Raw genomic sequence first — 24576 nt, 5'->3', positions numbered from 1 at the left:
AAACAAAAGTAAACTCATAGAAAAAGAAATCAGATATGATAACCAGAGGTGAAGAGTAGGAGGAGAGGAAACTGGAAGAAAATGGTCAAAAATACAAACTTACCATTCTGAACATATGAATACTGGGGATGTAATGTACAACATGATGACTAGGGTTGACAGTGATGCATGATATACAGGAATGTTGCTGAGATTAAATCCTAGGAGTTCTCATCACAATGAAAAAATGTTTCTCTTTTTATCTGAATTTTTTATCTGTATGAGAAGATGAATGTTAGCTGAACCTATTGTCATAATCATTTTATAGTACACAAAAATCAAACCAATGCCTTCAACTTATACAGTGATGAGTGTCAATTATTTCTCACTAAAAATGGAAAAAAATATTATTAAAATGTGTAAACCATTATTTTGAGAGCTGACACTTCCTGCACCCTCTGTCTGTATGAGACAATGATGACAAGGTAGCTGGGGTGGACCTATCAGCTGGAAAAATGGTCTCTTAGTTGGGGAAACATTGAAGAGTGGCCCCCACTTATCAGGAGACAGCTCCTGAGCAGAGTCAGAGGGCTGAGGATTGAAACAGAAGGAGGGAGAGAAGGAGTGATGTTCCAGCTGGTGGAACAGCCTGGACAGAGGCTCAGCACTGACCCGAGTGGGCTACTGCTCAAGAGAAGCCCTGAATCGTGAGACCTCCTTGTGCGCTGTTGTGGGAGTTGGTTCAGTTCAGTCGTTCAGTCGGGTCTGACTTTTTGTGACCCCATAAACCGCAGCACGCCAGGCCTCCCTGTCCATCACCAACTCCCAGAGTCTACCCAAACCCATGTCCACTGAGTCGGTGATGCCATCCAACCATCTCACACTCTGTCGTCCCTTTCTACTCCTGCTCTCAATCTTTCCCAGCATCAGGGTCTTTTCAAATGAGTCACCTCTTCACATCAGGTGGCCAAAGTATTGGAGTTTCAGCTTCAACATCAGTCCTTCCAATGAACACCCAGGACTGATCTCCTTTAGGATGGACTGGTTGGATCTCCTTGCAGTCCAAGGGACTCAAGAGTCTTCTCCAACACCACAGTTGAAAAGCATCAATTCTTCAGCGCTCAGTTTTCTTCATAGTCCAACTCTCACATCCATACATGACTACTGGAAAAACCATAGCCTTGACTAGATGAACCTTTGTGACAAAGTAATGTCTCTGCTTTTTTATATGCTTTCTAGGTTGGTCATAACTTTCCTTCCAAGGAGTAAGCGTCTTTTAATTTCATGGCTGCAATCACCATCTGCAGTGATTTTGGAGCCCAAAAAAATAAAGTCAGCCACTGTTTCCACTGTTTCCCCATCTATTTTCTACGAAGTGATGGGACTGGATGCCATGATCTTAGTTTGTGGGAGTTAGGGTTGTCACAAAATATAGACTGAGAGGAAACTCTCATCTTTGCCATGGCCAGCAGGGGGAAAACCAGCTCTGGAGAAAGCTGACTTCAAATAGAATCCCGCTTTGCCTCTGACCAGCTTGTGTGGCCCTGGAGAAGTCACTGCACCTCTCTGAGACTTAGTTGTCACACCTACTCCAAGAACCATTCACTGCATCACTCAGTAGAAATCAGAATTGAATGAGATACAGTGTATAAAGGTTGAACATGGGATTTCTCAACACCGTTTGACAGTAATTCCAGTGTGTCGAGGTTGACATTCATCATGTGCTCACCAGATCTCAGATTCTGTTTAAACATTTTCTACACATTGACCCATTCAATCTTCACAACAGCGCAACAGGGAGGTTTTACTGTTAAGTGCATTGGGGAGGTAGGAGAAGTGTGGTTCTAGTAAGCTGCCTGAGACCACACAGCTAGCAATGAGCAGAGGCCAGAGCTGTCCTACCTCTCACCTTAGGCTGTCAGGAGCCCTGGCACAGGCTGAACTGAGGTCCTCAGTTCAGGAGAGCTGGTCCAAGGCCCCCCAGCTGCCCTGGGGGTTCAAGGGCTCCCTGGGGTGACTCGACCTCATGAGGCAGCCTTCAGACAGAAGGCCCTTGAGTGAAGCAGCCACTGTGTGACCCTGGCCTCCATTAACCCAGGTCTCCCGTGAGGATGACAGTAGTTCTTCCTCACAGAATTGCACACAGCACTGAGATGACTCCTTGGCATTATGGGAAAATGTGTCCTGGGCCTCTTGGCAGGAAAGTGAGATGGCCTCCTGGAAAGGAGAGGCCCAAGGTCCCTGAGGTGATAGCCTGGGTCAGTCCTCTGCAGAGCTGATGCAGCAGTAAATAAGTAAGTAAAGTCGCTCAGTCGTGTCCGACTCTTTGCAACCCCGTGGACAGTAGCCTACCAGGCTCCTCTGTCCATGGGATTTTCCAGGGAAGAGTACTGGAGTGGGTTGCCATTTCCTTCTCCAGAGGATCTTCCTGACCCAGGAATTGAACCTAGGTCTCCAGAACTGCAGGCAGACGCTTTATGGTCTGAGCCACCACTCCACGGCAAAGGGGAAACTGAGGGCATGCATGTTGGGGAGGAAGAAGGGCCACAAAAGGACCTCAGCAGTCCTGGGTGGAAGAGACCAAGGCCAGGACAGCGGGGCCTGCAGGGGCTGGGGAGAGGTGGCTGAGTACTGGGAGATGGGACATCACCTCCCTGAGCAAGTGACCCCATAGCCATGGCTTTAAATACTAGTCCTGCCACTTGCTACCCTATAACCTCGATGTGTCTCTTGTCCTCTATGAGCCTCAGTTTCCTCATCTGTACAATGGGGACAAGAGCAGAAGGGTGCTGGGAGGAGGTCATGTGGTCAGGTGTGCTGGGGAAGGCAGCCCCCCATCATGGTGGTGCTGTAGCGGAAGCAGACTGAGGCTGTCTCTGTGACATCTCAGGTCACTTTCTTGCCCATTCTGGGCCTCAGTCTTCCTGTTTGTAAGACAAGGAGGTGAGGCTGGATAATCCCCAAGCTCCCTTGAGCTTCGAATCCAGGCCTCTGCTTACCTGGTTGCACATATCCCACATCCCCCAAAATCCCAATGGAAGGAATGCAACAGACCATACAGGAGGTGCTGAAAAGGCTTTTTATTGCTGGGGGTGGAGGGTGACGAGCATAGGATGTCCTAACTGTGAGCATGTGTATCTGAGAGGTGTCCTTTGACTGGGCTCAGTTGTCACTCCTGGGGGATGGTCCGTCCCAGCAGCACCAACCATCCCAGAGGAAAGTGGAACAGAGATTCAGTCAAGTTCCGGGAACCAATATGGAAGGAGACCCTGGTATGAGGCATGGACACCCTGGGACCCTTACCTGCTCCTGCGTTCGCCAGACATGGCTGCAGGAGTACTTTCCCCAAACCCTGCGAGCTCTGAGGCTCGGGGAGGGACTGGCACCCGTGGTTTGGGCTCTTTCTCTGGCACCTGGCACTGACCGTCCCCCTCCATCCCCTCACCCTCCCACCACCCTCACCTTAGCAACAATGGCCGATGTGAAAAGACTGATCAGGGCCCAGAGGAGCCAGGGTTCAGGGCTCAGTGTACGATCAGGATCAGGGATCAGACTGAGATGCGATCTGGTCTCTCTCTGTGACCAGTGTCAGGGCTCAGTCAACGACTGGAGTCAAAGCTCAGTCTGACTGTTCCAGGCTCAGTCAGCGAGCAGAATCAAGCACAATCTGCATGTGTGATTAAGGGTCAGGACTTGGTCTGTGACCAAGATCAAGGTTCAGTCTGCCACTAGAGAAAGAGGAGAAGCCAAGCTTGTTTCTGCTTCTCCACAGTCCCCTCTGGGGTGTCTCCCTCAGCCCTGGGGCCTGGGCCCAGCCCTCACCAGCAGGCAGACATCCCAGCAGTTTTCCTCATTTGCGCGCTTCAGTTTCCTGTTGGGTGTTCTGAGGCTCACCTGAAAGAACACAATTAGTAGCAGTTCTCAGGCTCCAGCACTGGAAAGCTGAATACAAATCAGACACCAGTGACTGCCACCCTCCAGCAGGTCAGACTTCACAGCCATGGGACCTCTTGTGTATCACTCCATCTCTCTGAGCCTCAGTTAGTTCATCTGTGAAATGGGTATGATAATACTACCCATCCCCACAGGTTCATTGCAAGGATCCAGTGAGATAGTATATAAGAAGCACAGAGCGATGGCCCAAAGAACTAGGTCTGTGGCTATTTTCTAGAAGAACTGCCTCCAGGACCCTCATGCTTCACTCATCCCATGTCTGTTGCCCACAGCCCCAGCAACGCCAGCCATGCTACAGATTCAGGTCAAGGAAAGTTACCATGGGCTGAGGGTGAAACCACACCTCCTCATAAGAAGGGAAAGGGAAGGGACGGTATTTATCACCAGTGCCTACTGGACATTAGGCTCTTGCTGCTTTTTCTTTAAATCCATTCATCAGCTAAGCCGTGTTTAAAATCTCCTTTCACCTGGGAGGAACCTGAGGCTCAGAGAGGCGGAGCCAGATGACCAGGACTGCACAGTTGCTAAGTAGCAGATCCAGGGTTTGAACCCAGATCTGGCCTGTCCTCTTTCTCACATCATTCTGGGCAGCAGTTTCTGCCAGTGGGAAGGAGGGCAGCAGAAGCTCTCAAAGGCTGACAGAGACCCTCAGTCTGCAGGGACCCGTCCAACCACATTCTCCTGACTTGCTCAGGATGAAGGGTCCTCAGCTTCTCCAGGATCCCCTGACCAGAACTGCTGGTGCTGTAGGCATAAAGTGGCATACCATCCCCAGTGAGGCTGCAGAGGGAGCCCCCTCCCTGCTTACCCAGGCTGTGACTTACCGATGAGTTTCTTAACACACTCTGCATCCAGGCTTTCAAGGAGTTCACGGATTCGTGGGCACAGCTGAGGGTCACACAGAGCCAGGGAAAGAGAGAGACACACAGAGAGAGAATTGGAAAGAGGGAAGGAAAGAAAGAGGTCAGGAGGTGAGGAGGGAGAGGAGAGACGGAGAAGGAAGAGGCCTGGTTATTACCTGCTATGAGCACCCTGCCCACCATCTGCAGAGATGCTCACTACTTGGGGCCTCAGAACTTCTGACCCTTAGGAATCTAGAACAGAGGAAACCTAGAATGCCCATATCTGAGATCTAGAGGACACTGGAACCCTAAAAACCTCAGAACATTAGAATCCCAGTACCTTAATTATCTAGACCATAAGCATCTCTGATCCCTGTCCTCTTAGAAACCTTGTCCTTTGGACTCTGAAACCTCAAGGGTCAAATGGGGCCCTGGGAACCGTAGAGAAGTGTTTCTCACAATTTTGTGTGCATACAATTCCCCAAGGATCTTGTTAAAAGGCAAATTAATGAGCAGCAGGTCTGGAGTGGGACCTAAGAGTCTGTATCCTAAAAAATGCCCAGGGAAGGTCAGTGCTGATGGTCTGACGACCACAGTTTGAGCAGTGACCCTCCAGTTCAGTAAATCTCAGGGCCTTCTGAAGGAATAAAAAAAATAAATAAACCCAGATTCCTAGCCCCCTTCTAGAGTGAATAATTTAGAATCTTTGGAATTTAGGGCACATTGTACATACAGTTTTGTATGATACATAGGAATCTGACCTATGGTATATATAGTTTTGGTATTTAAATAAATTAAGTAAAGTTGTATTGAAATAAGAAAAATATTAGCTAAAAGTCCTATTGGCAGTGGCATGGATATGGCAAATGTTTCAAATGTGGGACCCAGTAATTTCAGCTCATGTTGGGCTCCTCTTCTCCCCAGGTCAGTCTGAATAAAGCAGGGTGGGGCAGGGGGGAGGTAGCAACTGACAGCTCAAAGGGAAGTTGGCCCCTCAGAAAGGAAGGTGCCCAGAGAGTGCAGCCCACCCATGGAATGTCACACCTGCCCCCACCATCCTGACTCTGCACCCCCAGGAGTGGGGGACTCACCTCATTGTGCACTACAGAGGACACCAACTGTCTAACAAGGTTGACTCCAAGGTCCACAGCATCACTGAGCAGCCTAAAGCGTCTGGAGAAGAGAGGAAATTGATAAAGGTCGACGAAGTTGGCAGAGCAGTCAAGTGGGAGCAGCGGGAGGAGGGTGAAGATGGTGGAGCACCTCGATGTCAGGTGACTTGAACTTCTACCCAGAGGGATCATCACTTAGAACCCCATGGTTGACCGGCAGCCCACCCCAGTAGCTCATGAGAGTCTTATCACCATTCTGAGACCTCATCCTTCCATCTATCCATCCATTCTTTTATGCGTCCATCCATCTAGCCATCCATTCATTTGTCAGCACATATTTACAGAACACCAACTATGCTGGAAACCAAGCCTAACTGGGGCACAGTAATGAACACAGCACAAACAGCTCCTATTATGGTACCTAAATGTTAGAGGCCAAAATGCTTGTTCTGAGTTTCCTGTAACATCTTATGGAAAACCCCAAATAAATTTTTTGGCCAACCCCATATTAAACAAGCTTCCCTAAGGCTGGCTCCTTCCTACCTTCAGCTCTCAGCATGCTTTTCACCACCTCCCTGACTGCTTGCCTAAGGAAGGATTTTGCAACACTTTGCATTATTGCATTCTGTTAAGTGTGCTGCACTCCTCAGGGATCTTTGCCATCTGAAATTCCCCGTGTGAGCTCGTTACTGCTGGACTGAAGGCCTGTCTGCCTTCCCCTCAAGAGAATAAGCTCCACGAGAGCAAGGTCCTGGCCTGCAGTCACCAACAAATTCCTCAGGGCTCAGAATGGCGGCTGCCTCGCATGGAGCAGATGCTCCACACATTTTTGGCTGGAAGAATAAATGAAGTAAACATACGAATGAATATGTAATGACAACTTGTCACAGGTATTCAGAAGAGGGAGAGTAGATCTGGAAAGAGAAAATAGGAGGGACCTTGTTTTAGACCCTGAATAATGAAATGTACATTGAGATGAAATGCGGGATAGGTGTTATAGGTGCCAGAGCAGCCCATCAGAGGTCTTGAGTGGAAGGAGTTTATCTGAGCCTCAGAGCAAAAGCTAGCGTGTCTAAGGCAGATTGGGCAAGGGGGAGAGCACAGTGATATGAGGGTGGACCCAGATCAGGCAGAGCCTAGATGGCCCTGGGAGGGCCTGAGATTCCACCCAAAGTGGAGAGAAAAGCCCCCTGAGGGTTTGGAGCAGCAGAGTGGAATGCCATTTCACAGATACAGTCACTGAGACCCAGAAGGCTGGATGATTTCCTTGGCGCTAGATGCTAGGCAGTGTCCAGTAGGGCTCAGGCATTTGGACTTTGAGTCTTTCCAAGTGATGGTAGGCTGCAGAGCTTATCTTTGGTTTTTGGGGGGTTCTAGGCAATCTGTGATGATCAGATCCCTTCTTGGAGCAGGATGGACTGACCTCTACTCATTGCTCAGCCTTGATACCTGCCAAGGCCAACCTGCCCCAGTCTTCAGCTTCCACACCATTTCTCCCCTCCCAGCCAGGAACAGGATCAGTGTTTTTCTCTCTACCCTCACCCCTGGACTAAACCAGCTTTTTCAAGCACACAGTTTAAGATTTAGAGTTTGTGGGTTACTGGAGATCAGTGACTTAAATGGAGAGAATTAATTTTTCAACGTCTGATTTTGGGAATCTTCCATTGAGTGGAAGATGATTAAGGCAGTCTGAAATTAGAGCCCATGGCAGAAATTACTCTTCTTGCCCACTCCTAACTAGAGGCGAGAAGGTAAACACAGTATATTATTATTGCTGTTATCATTATTATTTTTTGAGGGACATTATATAATAAGAGAAAGGTCAGTTCTTCAAGTAGGTATAACAATGCCAAATGTGCACGCAACAGAGCTTCAAAAACCACGAAGCAAAAACAAATAAAGCTGAACGGTGAAATACACAAATTCACAGAAATGGTTTGAGAGGTCAACACTCCCACCTTAGTAATGGGAAGAACCAAGAGACAGAAAATCAAGATGGATATTATTATTACTGAAAGCTTAGTATGTGCTTGGCCAAATATTCTCTGAGTATGCTAAACACTAGCATTTTTCTCATTTAGTCAACATAGTAGCCTATGAGTTAGGTAATATTACCAACCTTAGTATACAGATATGATAGCTAAAGCTTCTATAGGCTAAACTGATTACAAAGACACAAGTGAGTGGCAAAGCTAGCTTGACTCCAGAGTCTGAACTCTCTCTCTCTCTCTCTCTTTCTTTTTTTAAACCATACTCTGCTCCCTCCCAGGCAAGGAATAGGGCTGAAATTATGGGCCCCAACTCCTCTGGAATTCCTTGCTCTGCAGAGATGTGTGGGCCTGACCTGTGCAACACCGTGAGTGAGATGCTTTCTGGGTTGTTGGTGCATTCTCCCACGACCGCCTTGGGGTCACCGGTCTCGGCATCAGTTTCAATGCTGACACTAGTTTGGAGGTCCACTTTGAGGCCCAGGTCAACAATGTCACCCAACAGAGGCCTGCAGGGAAGAAGATTCACAGTGAACAGAGGTGGAGAAGTCTCTTCACATTGCCCACATGAGTCTCTCTCTCTAGATGGCCATTGCATGGGATGTCTATGGATAAAGTCAATAGTGTGTAAATTTTTTATGGAATCTGCATTCTTACATTAGGTATTACTTCTCCTGGCCACATGGGTTTGGCTAATATGAGATTTCCATACAGTATCACACCGATAAATAAACTAAAAATAATTGTTCACATTTCTTGAGTACAAACCCTGTGTTAGTATTTCACAAAACTATCTCTCCTGGATTAAACCTTTTAATCTTGACAGCAGTACCATGAGGGAAAAGTACTATCATTATCTCTACATTCAGTGTGAGGAAATGTTTGGTATAGAGAGGTTAAGTAACTATTCCAAGATCTCATGATAGTTCAATGATGAAATCACAGTACACTTAATTTATAGACTCTTCTACAATCTGTGTTTTCTTTTCTTTTTCTATTTATAAAGTAATTAAAATGCTTAGAAATTACAATTTCCATATAATTTTCACATGCCCTTCATTATGACCTGTATACTACTATATGGCCCATACTGGTCACTGCCACTTAAAGAGAATCTTGAGAGACAAAATGATGCTGGAGGAAACTTTGCCAAAGGGTTAAAAGCGTTCATGTCTTCTCAATTTTCAACTTTTATCATTAGATTAAGTTTTATGATTTTGGAAATATATTTCATGGAGGATTTTTTTTTTTACCCATGGAGGATTTTTTAAAAAAGATTTCGTTCTGGGCAATGTTTCTTAGAACAATTTAAAGGTTAGGATTTAGGAGTTGCAAAGGCCTTCTTATTTTACTGATTGAGAGACCAAGGCAGCAGGGTGGAAAAGTGCCTCATACCAGGTTGGAGACCTATTGGCCATACCTCACTGCCTCTTCCAAACCTCAGATTCTAAGGCTACTCACAGGTTCACGGTGATGTCAGCAGTGATGGGGATTGTCACATCAGCGCTGTTGTCAGAAGTCGCTTCAAATTTGATATCCGGGACCTGGATGTTCCTGATTCTCACCCTGTGTAAAAACCACAGTTCACCCTTGTCACTCCTGCTGACCACCTTTGCTGGGCTCTTCTCTGCCAGCGTTGTGCTGAGTTTTGAGCCTCATGGACTTTACCTGCTTTGGTCTTCATGAGAGCCCTGCTCAGGGGTTGGATTCTCTCCATTGGATGGCATGGCAGACTGAGGATCAGACAGCTGTGATTTCCCTCAAGATGCCAAGGGTGAATATGAGTCAGAGCCAGAATTTTTTTTAATTGATGTATAGTTGCTTTACAATGTTGTGTTAGTTTCAGGTAGACAGCAGAGTGGTTCAGATATAGATATGTATAATTATAAAGGTATTTTTATTTCAGATTCTTTTCCATTATAGGTTATTACAAAATACTGAGTATATTTCCCTGTGCTATATATATAGTAGGTCCTTGTTGGTTGTTTATTGTATATATAATAGTGTGTATATGTTAATGTCTGGAGTAGGAAATGGCAGCCCATTCCAGTATCCTTGCCTGCACAATCCCATGGACAGAGGAGCCTGGTGGGCTATGGTCCATAGGGTTGTAAGGAGTTGGACATGGCTGAAGCAACTTAGCATATGTTAATGTGAAACTCCTAATTTATCCTCCACATTGTTTTCCCTTCTGGTAACCATGCGTTTGCTTTTTATGTCCACAAGTCTGTTTTGTATAAAATCTTTTGTATCATATTTTAGATTCCATACATAAGTGGCATCATATGGTATTTGTTTTTCCTCCATCTGACTCACTTCATTTAGTATGATAATCTCTATGTCCATCCTTTGGTTGTTGCAGATGGCATTATTTCATTCTTTTTATGCAGAGACAGATTTTGAACCCAGAACTGCCTGACTCCCAGACGTTATGTGTGGAGCCACCTGTGTGGTGTGAGTTCTAGTTTTCTCTCTCCTGAGGCCATTCAGACTTTTATACTCAGCTATATTCAGAAAAGAAAAGTCTTATAGGGACTTTAGGCATCAGCAAACAGATAGAGGTGAGGGAGAAGAGAACCTTCATCCTGAATGTGAAATCACAGAATGAGAAGGTCCAGACCCATGAGATGCTGGACAGGCCCTGCAGAGCTGACTCTAATTTTCCCAGGCTCTGGTAGAGCTGGCCTCAGACCACTTCTGCTCTGCAAGAACACACAAGGTTTATTCATCTTTCTTTCTTTTATATTAAACTTACCTACCCAAAGATACATATTCCCTTTTCTGGGAACAAAAATCCCCAACGTGAAGCATTAACTCACCTTGTATCACTGTTCACTTCTTGAAAAATTCTAGAAATGAGTTGTTCCAACAAATTCTCAGTTTCCTGGGTCTCCTCCACAACCTCATCCAAACATCTGGATTCCAATTCAGTCTTCAACCTCTGAAGTATAACTGCAAAAACAATCTCCGTTTAGTGTAGTACACAACTTAAGAAGCAGTTCCTAGGCACCAGGTACTAATGAGACTACTTTCCTAGGTTATTTTATTTCATCTTGTAACACCCCCATAAAGTAGATGGTACTATTATCTGCACTTTCAGATGAGGAATTAAAGGATCAAAAGATTAAGAAACGGGCCAAGGTCACACAGCTAGGAGAACTTGTGCCTAGTGTGCTGCCTTCGTGCTAATATATGCTCGTCATTTCAACAAAGCAATCAATCCACTGAGCAGGCAATAGATATTGATTGCACATCAGCTTCTAGTAGTGAAGATTAAGGAGATGCTCATACAAACAGAATAAACTGAGAACAAAATAAGAAATGGAAAATGTAGAATCAAAGAAAAAACATGGCTCCAAATTATTAAAGTGGCAAATAGGAGCCCTGGATAACAGGCCTAGAAAGCAGTGATTCATTCAGGAGCAGGAGGACAGAGAGTCCTAACAGAGGGTCTTTCAGAGATAAGAGGGATTTGATAGAGGAAGTGACATGACAGATGCAGAATGGCACATTGGAAAAGAGTTCAGAATATACCTGTAGGAAAGAATCCAAATGAGAAACAGGAAGGCAACAACTAGCTCAAAAAAACACACAAAAGGCTACAGGGAAAGATATGTAATCAGAGTACTCCAATTTCGCTCTGCAATGGACATTATCTACCTAATTATAATGATGCAAATAGAGACGGAAACTCCGTCTGGTCCTATAGATAATCCAGACACTTCTGCTTCTGAGCCCAGTTTTGTCAGCACTGAAACTGTAAAGTGGGTCCCTCCTATGTCTTTGACATTTGCCCAAGCCCTGGCGAGGTTTAAAATGAAGTCATATACAGAAATTAGTTTCTCCTATAAAGCATGTTTGTCAGGGTGGTGGGAATGTTTCCAGAAATTGAAAAGAAAGCCAAGCTCTTTCAAGAAATCAGAGTTACAAGAAAATGTGATTAACTAGAAAGGTAGGTAATTTTAAAGCTACCTAGGCTAGGTAGGAATCCTTTTCCAATTAGTTAATACAAAGTACTAAGTAATTGAATGGCCCAGCAAAAGAATATGCTACAAATATAAATAAACTATTTAAGTAATTAGCCATAATTATGAAAATGTGAAAATATGAAAAAAATAATGAATTCTTTCAGAATTAGAGAAAAGTTAAGTGACATGAATTATAACCTTTCATCTGTGAGACTGGCAAAAAATTCAGTTGTTCAAACCAGTGCTGTCAGGGAAGTAGAAAAAAAGGTAATCTCATAGGCTATTGGAGAAAATGTTAGCATAGGGTATTATTATTTGTCAATATCTGCTGTAATTTAAAATATGCATAGTTTTGAACTTTTGAAATGTCACTTTTAGGAATTTATCCTATGAACATATTAGAAAAGTTTACCGTGATAGAAGACGGCATCACCGACTCAATGGACATGAGTTTGTGTAAACTCCAGGAGTTGGTGATGGACAGGAAGGCCTGGCGTGCTGCAGTTCATGGGGTCGCAAAGAGTCAGACACGACTGAGTGACTGAACTGAACTGAACTGAAGATGTAAAGTGATATTCAGCTAATCTTGGCGTGTTTCTAGAAAAATAATAAACAATGACCCAGGAACCAACTAGTCACCTCTCTTAGTAAACAACCCATAAACAGAGTCCCTGCTACAGCCTTTGGTAATACAGGCATAGTATTTAGCGGGAAGCTCCTAAGTGCCACTGACCGTCCTGGTTGTTAACTCACTTTCAGATGTACTGTCAAAGATGCCAAGTCTGCTCTCAAGACCAGAATTCACTGTCCTCAGAAAACTGTTGCCATGATTGTTAAGAAGAGATGCTGAGGTCCCAGCGAGCAGGCCGCACAAGAGAACAAGCTTCCAAAGCTGAAACATCTTGTCTTGACACCTGGACAGTCATGGGAAGAACAGGAGTGAGAATTATCCACAGGGAAACGGGATCTTGGATGAGCACCTTTGACTCTTACACTAAACAGTGCTTGGATTATTTCCTCTCTTACAGATGGGCAGCCCAGGTCAGAAAGTTAGAGCAACTTGCCCAGAGATAAACAACTAGTGAATGAAAGAGCTACTATTTGAAAAATCATGCCTGACTCCAGGTCAGAGCTCTTTACCACATGCTGGTTCCTCTGCCTGGAACATTTCCCTCTTCTTTTCATTTTTTACCTGAGTCACTTCCTACTGACTCTACAAGTTCAGTAAGATAGCATGTCCTCTAGGAAGATCATTCTAGACCTCTCCCCAGAGTCTAGGTTAGGGGGCCCCACTCCATCATCTTGCTGCCTTCAATGTATGACCAAAGTCCTGGGTACCAGTTAGGGAAGACTTGGCTGCCTTTTCCATCAGGCTGTGCACCCCTTAGAGGAGGGATTGTGAAGTATCTCACTATTGAATTCACCACACATAATAAAAACCCTGCTCCTTGCTCAGTACAACAAAATAAAGTTTGCTGAATAAAAGTATGAACACATAAACGGGCACCACATCATGAGTGAGATTTTCATGTCAGTTTGGCACTTCTGGTTGAATCCATTTCTCAGTTTACACTAGTCAAGATAATTGAATTAGACCAATCCCTCTGCCTCCTGCCCCCAAAGCCTTCTGAAGGCCATAGCTGGAGTGACAATAGGTAGAAAACCCATCATTCACAGATTTAGAGAAAAATACTTACAAAATCCTTGCTCACCTGCACAATCTCCTGAATTCTGCTGGGTGGTGATGGCCCTTATATCTCCTGGATGGTGATGTGGTGGGAGGCTGCCCCCGGAAACAAGCCCTGTGTCCGGAGCCATCCAAGGAGACTCCAATGAAAATAACCCCTGTCCAGAGTGAATACAGAGAGACTTCCGAAGCAAAGGTCACCCAGGATGATTGAATTGGAATAAGTGGATATGGAGAGGACTTTGTGCCAAGACTAAGAGCAGGTTCTCATGCTGCCAAGACAGCGGCCATTGCAAGTCGGGATAAAGACTGAGAATGAATGAAGTGGAGAATGTTCTGTTAGAAGGACCCATAGTGATCATCCAGCTTAAGTCCATCAGGATTTGGAAATGCAGGCTCAGAGGGAAATTACTGATACTAATTCTATCAGTATTTGGAAACCAGCTTGAGGTCCCCCAGTAAATAGGGACAAAGATGGGGCTAGAATTGTGGCCCACAGAGTCAGGGTTAGTGACCAGCGAGGTCATTCTTCCCAAACCTTCTCTTATGTCTGAGTGCTCTCCATAAAATCCCTTACAGTGGAGCCAGCCTTAGGGCAATGTTTTCAGTTCAGGACCACCTTCCTCTGTCTGCTTACTCTATTTAGTCAGTACAGTTCCTCCTGTGAGTGAACAAACCCTGCCTCCATACGTGCCCTCACGTATGCAGGATTCCTATGCACACTTGCCCCCAACCTCTCTACTCTCAGTGCAGTGGCCAGAGGTTGAAGCACTCAGCTTCAAAACAGCATCCTTATCGTGGCCCTGTGGTGCGGTTCACTGCCACCCCAAACTCATCTACCTCTCCCTCCATGGTCTTACTGTCTTCCTTCTGTTCCAGAAAGATGTCAGCCCTTTTTCTGACTTTGACCTCCACACAGACCATTCCCTTTTTGCAGAACTCGCCTGCCTAGCTGTCCCTGGCTCTCGACATCACCTCGCAACCTCTGTGATGGCTCACCTGAGGTGGTCCCTCCCCATCTTCCCCAAGCGCAGCTTCTTGCTGGCTTCTGTCACAGCAGATCATTATCATAGACTTTTCCACTTGTTCTCTGCCCTCGGCAAGTTGTTACCACCCTTTCCTCTAGGGTTTTCCTCTCACATGGGTCCCAAGACCCTGACCTGGCTCTAGAATGCTCCAAGCATCTCTGTGGCATCTGATAAGGCCATCCACTACCTGATAAGGTGGTGAGGGTCCCATCCTTAGAGATGCTTGGTAATTTGACCAGATGACCGCCAACATCCTGTGTGACTTGATGTGACTGTGAGCCATGATTCGAAATTTCCTTGGTCTCTCATTTGAAGATCAATGTGGCACATTTGTATGACTCTTGCTCCCAGGTTTTTTTATTCTCCCTGAGTCTGGCTACCCCATGGGGATATGGTTCCCTCAGGCTTCCTGCCTCTTTCCTTTTCTCACCCGCCTGTCCTCCCAAGACCCACATCCACCTGGTCATGGCCTCCTGGAGTCACACTGACTGGTGTTGGGTAGTTTCTCATCACGGACCACACCCAGGACAAAGCCAGCTTTTTTTGTCCTCTGCAGGCAGCAGTGAGTGGCATTCATTAGCCGTGATGCCCAGCTCCCAGTCGGGGCAGGTAAGTGTCAGGGCCTGGGCTTGGCACTGCAGTTCCTCTTTCCCAACTGGTGCTCAGGACAACTCCATGAGGAGGTTCAGAAAGACCAACTTTCCGGTTGAGGAAACAGAGGTTTAGGGAAAGGAGGTGACTGGCCCAGGTCTCACAATAACAGGGCCCAGAATTTGGGTCCCCAGGGAAGGACATTTCACACACATCACATTGAGGCCAGCTGGTGGGGGCAAGAGAGTCCTTGGACTTGAATACCCTGTTTATTCCTTGACCTCTGCTGTTTGAACTGGTTGTAATGCCTGGTCCATTGGGCCCTGGTCAACCCGGAACACCCGGTCCTAGAAGTGCAAATGCATGCCCACTTGGCGTTAGGTTGGGAGCACCCGCTAGTCACCCAGGGTTCTCTCCTCCATTTGCCCACCTGCATCTCGGTAGAAACCTGAAACCCTGTCTTGGACATGATAGCAGCCAGGAGAATGTAGGGGTATGTCCAGAGGTTTCAGGAGTTAGCCTTCCTCACCCTGACTCTGGTCCCACCATCAAAGCAAAGGGCAGGTGCCCAAGCTTAAGCCAGGGACATGGAGAACCCTGTCCAGCAGAGCCTTGGGCCCTTCAGCAGACCACCCTCCCAGACTGTGCCCAGTTCTGGAAATATCTGAGGCCCCTCTTCTCCTGGTTGTGGGCACAGAGCTGAGGGCTGTGCAGAAACCTTGTGTAGAGAGTTGTCCCTACTCAGGAACACAGCCCAGGGGACTGAATGTGATGTAGTGAGCTCAGACCTTGTGTTGGCCCCAGGCTTCAGCTGGTGAAATAGGTAATCAACCTGCGTTTGGATCCTGGTGGCAAATGGAAATTAAAATGGTACCGAAGGACTGCTGCTCATAGCCTGGCTCTAGTGCTGGGCCAGCTGAGTTTGAATCCTCTCCTCCTGTTACTGGCTATGCAGCCTGGACAAGGAGCTTCATCTCCATGAGCCTCAGGTCCCCTGTGTGTGAAATGGGACTAAAGATGGGATTCTCCTCCAGGTGTGTGGTGAGGATGTGGTGGGATAATGTGTATGAAGGGATGAGCATGAAGTAAGTACCTGATACGCAGTAACACCAATGATGAAATGATGATGACAGTTGTTTCTATTGTCAGGCCACTTCACTCCCCTCCAACTCAGGTCACCCATCTATACGTGGTCCTACCCCAGAGGGTTATGGAGAAGACTAAGTGAGATAAAGCACTCAATATGCTTAATCTTAAGCAATGGCTACTGCATTTCTTGGGCTTCCCTGGTAGCTCAGTTGGCAAAGCTTCTGCCTGCAACGCAGGAGACCTGGGTTTGATCTCCAGATCGGGAAGATCCTCTGGAGAAGGAAATGGCAACCCACTCCAGTACTCTTGCTTGGAAAATTCCATGGATGGAGGAGCCTGGTAGTATACAGTCCATGGGATCACAAAGAGTCAGACACGACTGAGCAACTTCACTGACTGCATTTCTTAGTTTTGAGTGCAGTAAAGACTGAATGAGATAAAATGGGCTCAGGTCTCCAGTATACCAGTGTCCATGAATCCTGGCTCCCTTGGGTGATGGTGTATAGCTCTTGGCAGCTGTGCCTCCTCGTAAACCGAAGTTTCCCTTCTGGGGCTGAGTTAGTGAAGACAGTACCATGGTCTCAAATACGATCTGATTGAATATAGGGATTGGATGGGGCTTTATGTTAAGAAGCCCTCGCAGGCAGCTCCTGAACTTGGAGGGAAGGATTGATTAGTGATGTCTGCCACAAGTTCAGGAGGGGAGGGCGGAGGCACTGCGTGTGTGCCACTGTGGGACCAGGTCATATCCAAGAGGCCCTTTACCCAGCGATGGGCACACCAACACCACTCGTTCATGGAGGGTGGGATTCTGGGACCTGCCTGGTACTGGGAGAAGGAGATGAAGACCCTTATCTAGGTTCCAGTCTTGGCCAGTAAAGAACCTGCTTTGTGACTCTGAGTCACATGTTCATTTTCTCCCAAGGTTTCCGTTGCCTCTAACTACAAAATGAACAGAGGTTCCCTGCTACATGGCTGACTCCTCGGGGCTCTGAGAGGTGGTCAGGAACATCTAAGGAATACTTGCTACATTCCCAACTGCTGGGCCACCCCACACTCTTGCTTTGAGCATGAATCCCTTCAGCTCCTTGGGCACAGTGACAACCACCTCCTCTCTGATGCCATAAGGGCCAAAACCACAGACTTCATGCCCAGGCCCTGACACAGAGCAGATTTTCAATAAACATTCATTATAGCTTGCATAAGCATTTTTAATGCTGATTAATTAAAATGTACCCATTAAGTAATCCATGCGTTTTACTTGCAACAGTACAAAAAGCTTGCTCTAGGTCATCCTGGGATATACATCCCAGAACTTTTCCTTGTTGGTGGTGTGACAGCAGATAAATGTCATAACCTCTTGGAGCTCTGTTATTTTTTGCTTTCAACCGTGAAAAGGAGCACTAGATTATCCTCTACCTTAGAAGAGCTGCTGGGGGCACTAAATGAGGAAATATCAGTAGAGAGCCCAACCCAGCCCTGGATGAGGAAAGTGCTCCATGAATAATAGAGATCATCATAACTGCTATCACTGCAATACATAGTTGTGAGTTGTGACCTAAGGCAGCATTCAGGAGCCCTGGAAAATAGGGAGGGAGACAAGGGGCAGTGTGTGCAGTTCTTGAAAGTAGATGAGGCTGTAAGCAAATCAGAGCGCTGCCACTTACTAGCCTTATGATCTTTCCCTCCTAGAGACTCAGTTTACTCACCTGTAAATAGGGCAAATGGGTGTACCTACATCACTGAACTGGTCTGAAGGGTACACAGTCAACATGTATAAATCTGGACACACGGTCCCTAAAGATTTGCTTTCTTCCTCGTCCATTGGAGAGGGAGCCCCACTAGGCAGGGATCTCATCTGTTTTGTTCTCTGACGTGTCCCCTGTGCCATAACAATGCCTTGTGAGTGAAGCTGATGAACACATGCTCCCTGACGTGTTCTTGTCACTGTTATTATAACACACAGATCGGGGACCCTGCCCATGGCTGACTTCCCTGAGGGAGAGCACGTTGCTCTGTTTTCAAGTACTTTCTGTTCATGTCGGCCTCTCCCCAGACACGGGCACTTCTGCTGCATCAGAACCCACCCTTCCCTTCTCTCTGGCCCCATAGGTGACCACAGATATGTGTAGTGGCTAAGGGTGTGGGCTGGGCTGGGCTGGCCTGAGGTTTCTCCCCTATGCACGTTGCTCCAGCTGGTGGGAATGTAGCAAGTAGCCCCCAGACATTCCTGACCACCTCTCAGAACACCAAGGGGTCAAATGTGTAGCAGGAAGCCTCTATTCATTTTGTAGTTAGAGGAAATGGAGACCCTGGAGAAAATGAACATCTTACTCAGAGTCACAAAACAGGTTATAAACTGAGCCAAGCCTGGAACCCAGATCAGGGTCCCTCCTCCACCCCACAGCGCTAGGCAGGTCCCAGAGTCCCAACCTTCGTGAACTTGTGGTGTCCATGCGCCCATCACGGGCTGGAGGGGCCATTAGAGATGACCTGGCCCTGATCTGGCGAACATGCAGTCGTTCCACTCTCCCCTCCTGAATCTGGGGCAGACATCACTAATCAATCCAGCCCTCCAAGCCCAGGAGTCGCCTGGGAGGGCTTCTCTGCAGAAAGCTCCATCCAGTCCCTACAATTAATGAGGTGTACATGATATCAGAGTTCTTGGAATCTCTAACATGGTCCTGACAGGAAGCTGAGGCTTAGTCAGGAACTGCACCTCCCAAAGCTTATAACCAGTCACCAGGGAGCCAGAATTTATAGACACAGGTGTACAGGAAGTCTGAGCCCATCTAGGTCATGTGGTCTTTATAGTGCATAAAATAAGAAATCTGGTTTCAATTGACTAAGCATAAAGCATATTGGATGCTTGATCTCCTCCCTTCATCCTCTTCATAACCCTGTGCAGTGGGGTCATGTACAGATGGGACACCTGAGGTATAATAATAATATCGTCATCAGTGTTGTAACCATGTATTTGGAGCCTACACACATTATCCCTCCACATCCTCACAGCACACCTGGGAGGAGACTCCCATACTTGGTCTCATTTTGCACACTAGGGACCTGAGGTTCAGGGAGATGAAGGCCCTTGTCCAGGTCTCAAGCCAGCAATAGGGAAATAGAGGATTAAAAAGCAGTCTGCCTGAATCCAGAACTGAGGTCTGACCACCATCCCCTTGGTACCCTTTTAATTTCCATTTTGCCACGGGGATCCAGGTACCAGGTTGTTTACCTACTTTACAAGGAGGCAGCGGAAGCCTGGGGCCAACTCCAGGTCTGAGTTCATTACATCACTCCCCACCCCCTGGGCTGAGGTCTTGAGGTGAGAACAATTCTCTCCACAAGATTTTCCTCAGATCCCTCAGCTCTGTGCCCACAACCAGGGGAAGAGGGACCTCAGATGTGTACAAACCAGGCTCAGACAGGGTGGAAGGTGGTCTGCTGACGGATCCAGGGCTCTGCTGGATGGGGTCCTCCATGTCCCAGCACCAGGCTGGGGCACCTGGGCTGCCACCTTCTCCCTGCTCTGTGCTCTGATGGTGGGACCACGGTTACGGTGAGAAAGGCTAGCTCCTCAAGCCTCTGTCCCTGCTTGTACTTTTTCCTAGCTGAGTTCATCCGGTTCCTACTGAGACGCAGGTGGGGGACCGGAGGAGATGGACACAGGTGACCCAGAGGTCTCTGCTGGTGCTATAAGCCTGATGCCAAGTGGGCACCCATCTGGGCTTCCTGGACCAGGTGTTCCGTGTTGACATGGGCCCCAATGCACCAGGCGTAACAACCAACTCAAACAGCAGACGTCAAGGAATAAGCAGATATTCAAGTCCAAGGACTCTCCTGCCCCACCAGCTGTTCTCAGTGTGACCTGACCGTCCCTGTGGATGCAAATGCTGGGTTTCTGTGCTTATGAGACCTAGACCAGCCACCTCCCTTCCCTGGACCTCAGTATCCTCAACTGAAAAATGAGGTTTTCCATGCCTACTATGTGGCTTGTCGTGAGCACCAATGGCGAAAGTGCACCCTCAGTGCCAAGTCATTCACCTGGGTCACAGTTTCCCTAGACTTTCCAGCAAAGAGGTTAAAATGATGACCTCTAAGCTCTCCTGTGACTTTGATATCTATTATGTTTCCATTGTGGTTGTGTGACGCTTGAGTAGGCATCAGATTGGAGGAGGAAGACTTGAGTCTACAAATGTGTTTCCAGGACTTCCTGTCGATTTGAATGGCAGGAGCTGACTCTCCCTGGCTTCAAGAAAAATAAAAAGAAGGAAGCAAGACATGTATTTGAACTGAAATTTTTGTGTCAAGGAGGACTTCAGGCACACTTAGACCAAGGCACTATAACAATATTTTGTCTCATCCCCTTTGTACAGCTTCTTTTTCTAGTGAACTTTGCCAAAATATTTGTATATAAATACTATCTTGAGGACAAAGCAGACCCAGGCAACATGTGAAGACCTAAAGCCCCCTTGTGAGTCGTGAGATCTAGCCCAGGATTTTTCAATTTCTTTTACATTTTCAAAGCACCAATATTAGTTTGGTTAATATTTTCAATTATTTTTCTCTTCTTATTTAATTTATTCCTCTTGTAATCTTTTTTGTACTCCTTGAATGGTTACTTAGGTCTTAGTTATTCTTCTTTTTCTAATCCCTTAAGGCACATTGGTAGGTTGTTTATTTGGATTTTTCTTGCTTCTTTATGTAGGTATTTATTTCTATTCTTCACATTTTAGCACTAGGGATATTATGTACAACATGGTACCTATAGCTAGCAGTGATGTACGATATTTAGAAAGTTTGTTAAGAGAGAAAATTCTAAGAGTTCTCATCACAAGGAAAAACTGTTTTTCTTTTTTATTGTATCTATATGAGAACTTGAATATTAGCTTAACCTATTGCACAGAAATCAAACTGTTGTCTTCAACTTATACAGTGTTGAATGTCAATTTTCCTCACCAAAAAATGGGGAAAAGATTAGTAAAAAAAAGTGTAAACTGTTTTTATGAGAGCTGAAACTTCCTGAACCCTCTGTCTGTATGGGACAATAATGACAAGATAGCTTGGGTAGAGCTACCAGTTGGAAAGTATGGTCTCATTGTTGGGGCAATATTGAGGACTGGCCCCCACTTACCAGGAGACAGCTCCTGAGCAGAGTGGTGGGCAGAGGAGGATTGAGAAGCTGGAGGGAGGGAAGGAATGATGACCAGCTGGTGGAACAGCCTGGACAAAGGCTCAGCACTGACCCGAGTGGGCTACTGCTCAAGAGAAGTCCTGAATTGTGAGACTTCCCTGTGTGCTGTTGTGGGAGTTGTCACAAAATATAGACAGAGAGGAAAGTGCTCATCCCTTTGCTATGCCCAGCATGGGAAGAACCAGCTCTGGAGAAGACTGACTTCACCTGAAATTTAGCTTTGCCTCTGACTGGCTGTGTTGCCCTGGAGAATTTACTTTCCCTCTCTGAGACTCAGTTGCCACACCTCCTCCAAGAACCACTCACTGAATCACTCAGTAGAAATCAGAATCTAATGAGATACAGTGTATAAAGACTTAATATGTGCTTTCTCAACACTGTTTGACAGTAATTCTTGTGTCGAGGCTGACATTCATTTGTGCTCACCAGGGTCAGACTCTGGTAAAGCACTTTCCACTCATTGACTCATTTAATTCTCACTTCAACACGAGGGAGGTTTTGCTGTTAACTCCATTGAGCAGGTGAGAGGACTGGTTCTGAGAGGTTAAGTAAGTTGGCTGAGATCACACAGCTGGCAACAGCAGAGGCCAAGTCATTCTCAGGTCTGTCCAACCTCTCACCTCACGCTGTGTTAGAAGCCCCGGCACAGCCTGAACTGAGGTCTCTTGGGAGAGCTGGTCCAAGGCACCCCAATTGCCCCAGGGGCTCAAGGGCCTCCTGAGATGACTTGACTTTGTGAAGCATCCTTTAGACAGAAGGTTCTTGAGTGAAGCAGCAGCTGGTGCAGGCCTCTGTGTGACCCTGGCCTCTTTTAACCCAAGTCTCCCATGAAGACGACAGTGGTTCTTCCCTCACAGAATTGCACACAGCACTGAGATGACTCCTTGGCAACATGGAAAAATGTTCCCTGGGCCTCTTGGCAGGAAAGTCAGATGGCCTCCTGGAAAGGAGAGGCTCAGGGACCCTGAGGTGATAGCTTGGGTCCATCCTCTGCAGCGGTGATGCAGCTGTGAATAAGGGGTGCTGTGCACCACATTCAAGGCAAAGGGGAAACTGAGGGCTTGCACACTGAGGAGACAGAAGGGCCCCAAGAGGAACCTCATCAGTTCTGGGTGGGAGAGATCAAGGCCAGGACATCGAGACCTGCTGGGCGCTGGGGAGAGGTGTCTGAGTACTGGGAGATGGGATGTCACCTCTCTGAGCAAGGGATCCCATAACCATGGGTTTAAATCCTAGTCCTGCCAGTTGCCACCCTGTAACCTAGATGAGTCACTTGTCCTTTATGAGCCTCAGTTTCCTAATCTGTGAAATGGAGACAAGAACAGAAGGTTGCTGTGAGGAGGTCATGAGGGCAGGTGTGCTGGTGAAGGCAGCGCTCCATCATGGCGGTGGTGCAGCAGAAGCAGGGCGAGGCCATCTCTACGTGACCTCAGGTCGCCTTCTTGCCCATCCTCGGCCTCAGTGGTCCCATTCGTAAGACAAGGAAGTGGGGCTGGATAATCCCCAAATTTCCTTCCAGCTTTGGATCCAGGTCTCCGCTGCCCTGATTGCCCATGCCTTGCCTTCCCTGAAATCCCAATGGAAGGAATGCAACGGACCACACAGGAGGTGCAGAAATGGCTTTTTATTGCTGGGGGTGGAGAGCGATGAGAATAGGATGTCCTGACTGTGAGCATGAGTATCTGAGAGGCATCCCTTGACTGGATTTGGTTGTCACTCCTGGGGGATGGCGGCAAGACCGACAGTCCCAGAGGGAGACGGGTCAGAGATTCATTCAAGTCTCTGGGAACCAATCTGGAAGGAGACCCCAGTGTGAGGTATTGACATCCTGGGCCCTTACCTGCTCCTACATTCACAGTACAGCTGCCGGAGTGCTTCCCCCCAAATGGTGGGAGCTCTGAGGCTCAGGGAGGGACTGGCACTGGTGGTTTGGGGTCTTTCTCTGGCACCTGGCACTGACCCCTTCTCACCCCCTCACCCTCCCACCCTCTCACTAACAACAACGGCTGATGTGAGAAGACTGATCTGGGGCCATGATGCTTCAGGGTTCGGGGCTCAGTATATGATCAGGATCAGGGATCAGACAGATACAGGAGAGGTCTCTATCCATGACCGGCATCAGGGCTCAGTCAACAACTTGAGTGAAAGCTATGTCTGACTATGTTCTGGGCTCAGTCAGGGAGCAGAATCAAGTTTAGTCTGAGTGTGTGATTAAGGGTCAGGACTCGGTCTGTGACTGAGATCAGGGCTCAGTCTGCTACTAGAGAAAGAAGAGAAGCCAAGCTTTGCTTCTGCTTCTCCACAGGCCCCTGTAGGTGTGGGGGTATGGGTATGTGTGTGTAGGGGGCGGTGTTCATCCTCCCTCAGCCCAGGGCCCAGAGCCCAGACCTCACCAGCAAGCAGGCTTCACAGCTGTTTTCCTCATCTGTTTTATGAGTTTTCCTGTTGGAGTTCATAAACTTCCTTCTAAAGAACAAATTAGTAGCAGTTCTCAGGCTCCAGCACTGGAAAACTGAATAGAAATCAAACACAAGTGGCTGCCACCCTCCAGCGGGTCTGACTTGACATTCATGGGACTTCTTGCATGTCACTCCATCTCTCTGAGCCTCAGTTAGTTCATCTGTAAAATGGGTATGATGATACTGCCAATACCCACAGGGCCTTCAAGGATCTCATGACATAGTATGTAGGAAGCACAGAGAGGTTGCCCAAGGAACTGAACCTGTGGCTATTTTTAGAAGGCCTGCCTCCAGGACCCTAACACTGTTACCCACTCCATTTCTGTTGCCCCACAGCCCCAGCAACCACAGTCTTGCCAGAGACCCAGGTCAAGGAAAGCGCCCCAGGACTAGAGATGAAGCCACATCTCCTCATTAGGAGCAAAGGGGAAGGGGTCATGCTTATAAACAATGTATACTGTTGCAACAATGCAATCTTTCTGCTTTTTCTTTAAATCCACTCATCAGCTTGGCAGCATTTACATTCTCCTTTCACTTTTGAGGAAACTGAGGCTCAGAGAGGTAGAGGCAGTTGTCCCCACCTCACTCTCGTTAAGCAGCACATCCAGGGTTTGAGCCCAGACCAGGCATGTCCTCTTCCTCACATCACTCTGGGCATCAGTTTCTGCTGGCATGACAAAGGAGG

General features: G+C 47.1%; 1 protein-coding gene across 1 annotated transcript; it reads right to left on the bottom strand.

The window, feature by feature from the left end:
* Nucleotides 1-3801: 3801 nt before the first annotated feature.
* On the bottom strand, nucleotides 3802-12744 carry LOC122681146 (short palate, lung and nasal epithelium carcinoma-associated protein 2A-like). Its single transcript, XM_043882871.1, has 7 exons — nucleotides 12597-12744; nucleotides 10695-10827; nucleotides 9337-9441; nucleotides 8232-8384; nucleotides 5867-5948; nucleotides 4758-4821; nucleotides 3802-3873 (listed from the first exon to the last, which is right to left on the bottom strand). The coding sequence occupies exons 1-7, from the start codon at nucleotides 12742-12744 to the stop codon at nucleotides 3830-3832; spliced, it is 729 nt and encodes a 242-aa protein (XP_043738806.1). The 3' UTR covers nucleotides 3802-3829.
* Between the last annotated feature and the right edge of the window lie 11832 nt (nucleotides 12745-24576).

The sequence above is a fragment of the Cervus elaphus genome, chromosome 23 (assembly GCF_910594005.1).
Source record: "Cervus elaphus chromosome 23, mCerEla1.1, whole genome shotgun sequence".
In the NCBI taxonomy this organism is placed as follows: Eukaryota; Metazoa; Chordata; class Mammalia; order Artiodactyla; family Cervidae; genus Cervus; species Cervus elaphus.
This window is presented reverse-complemented; position numbering and strand designations above follow the sequence as displayed.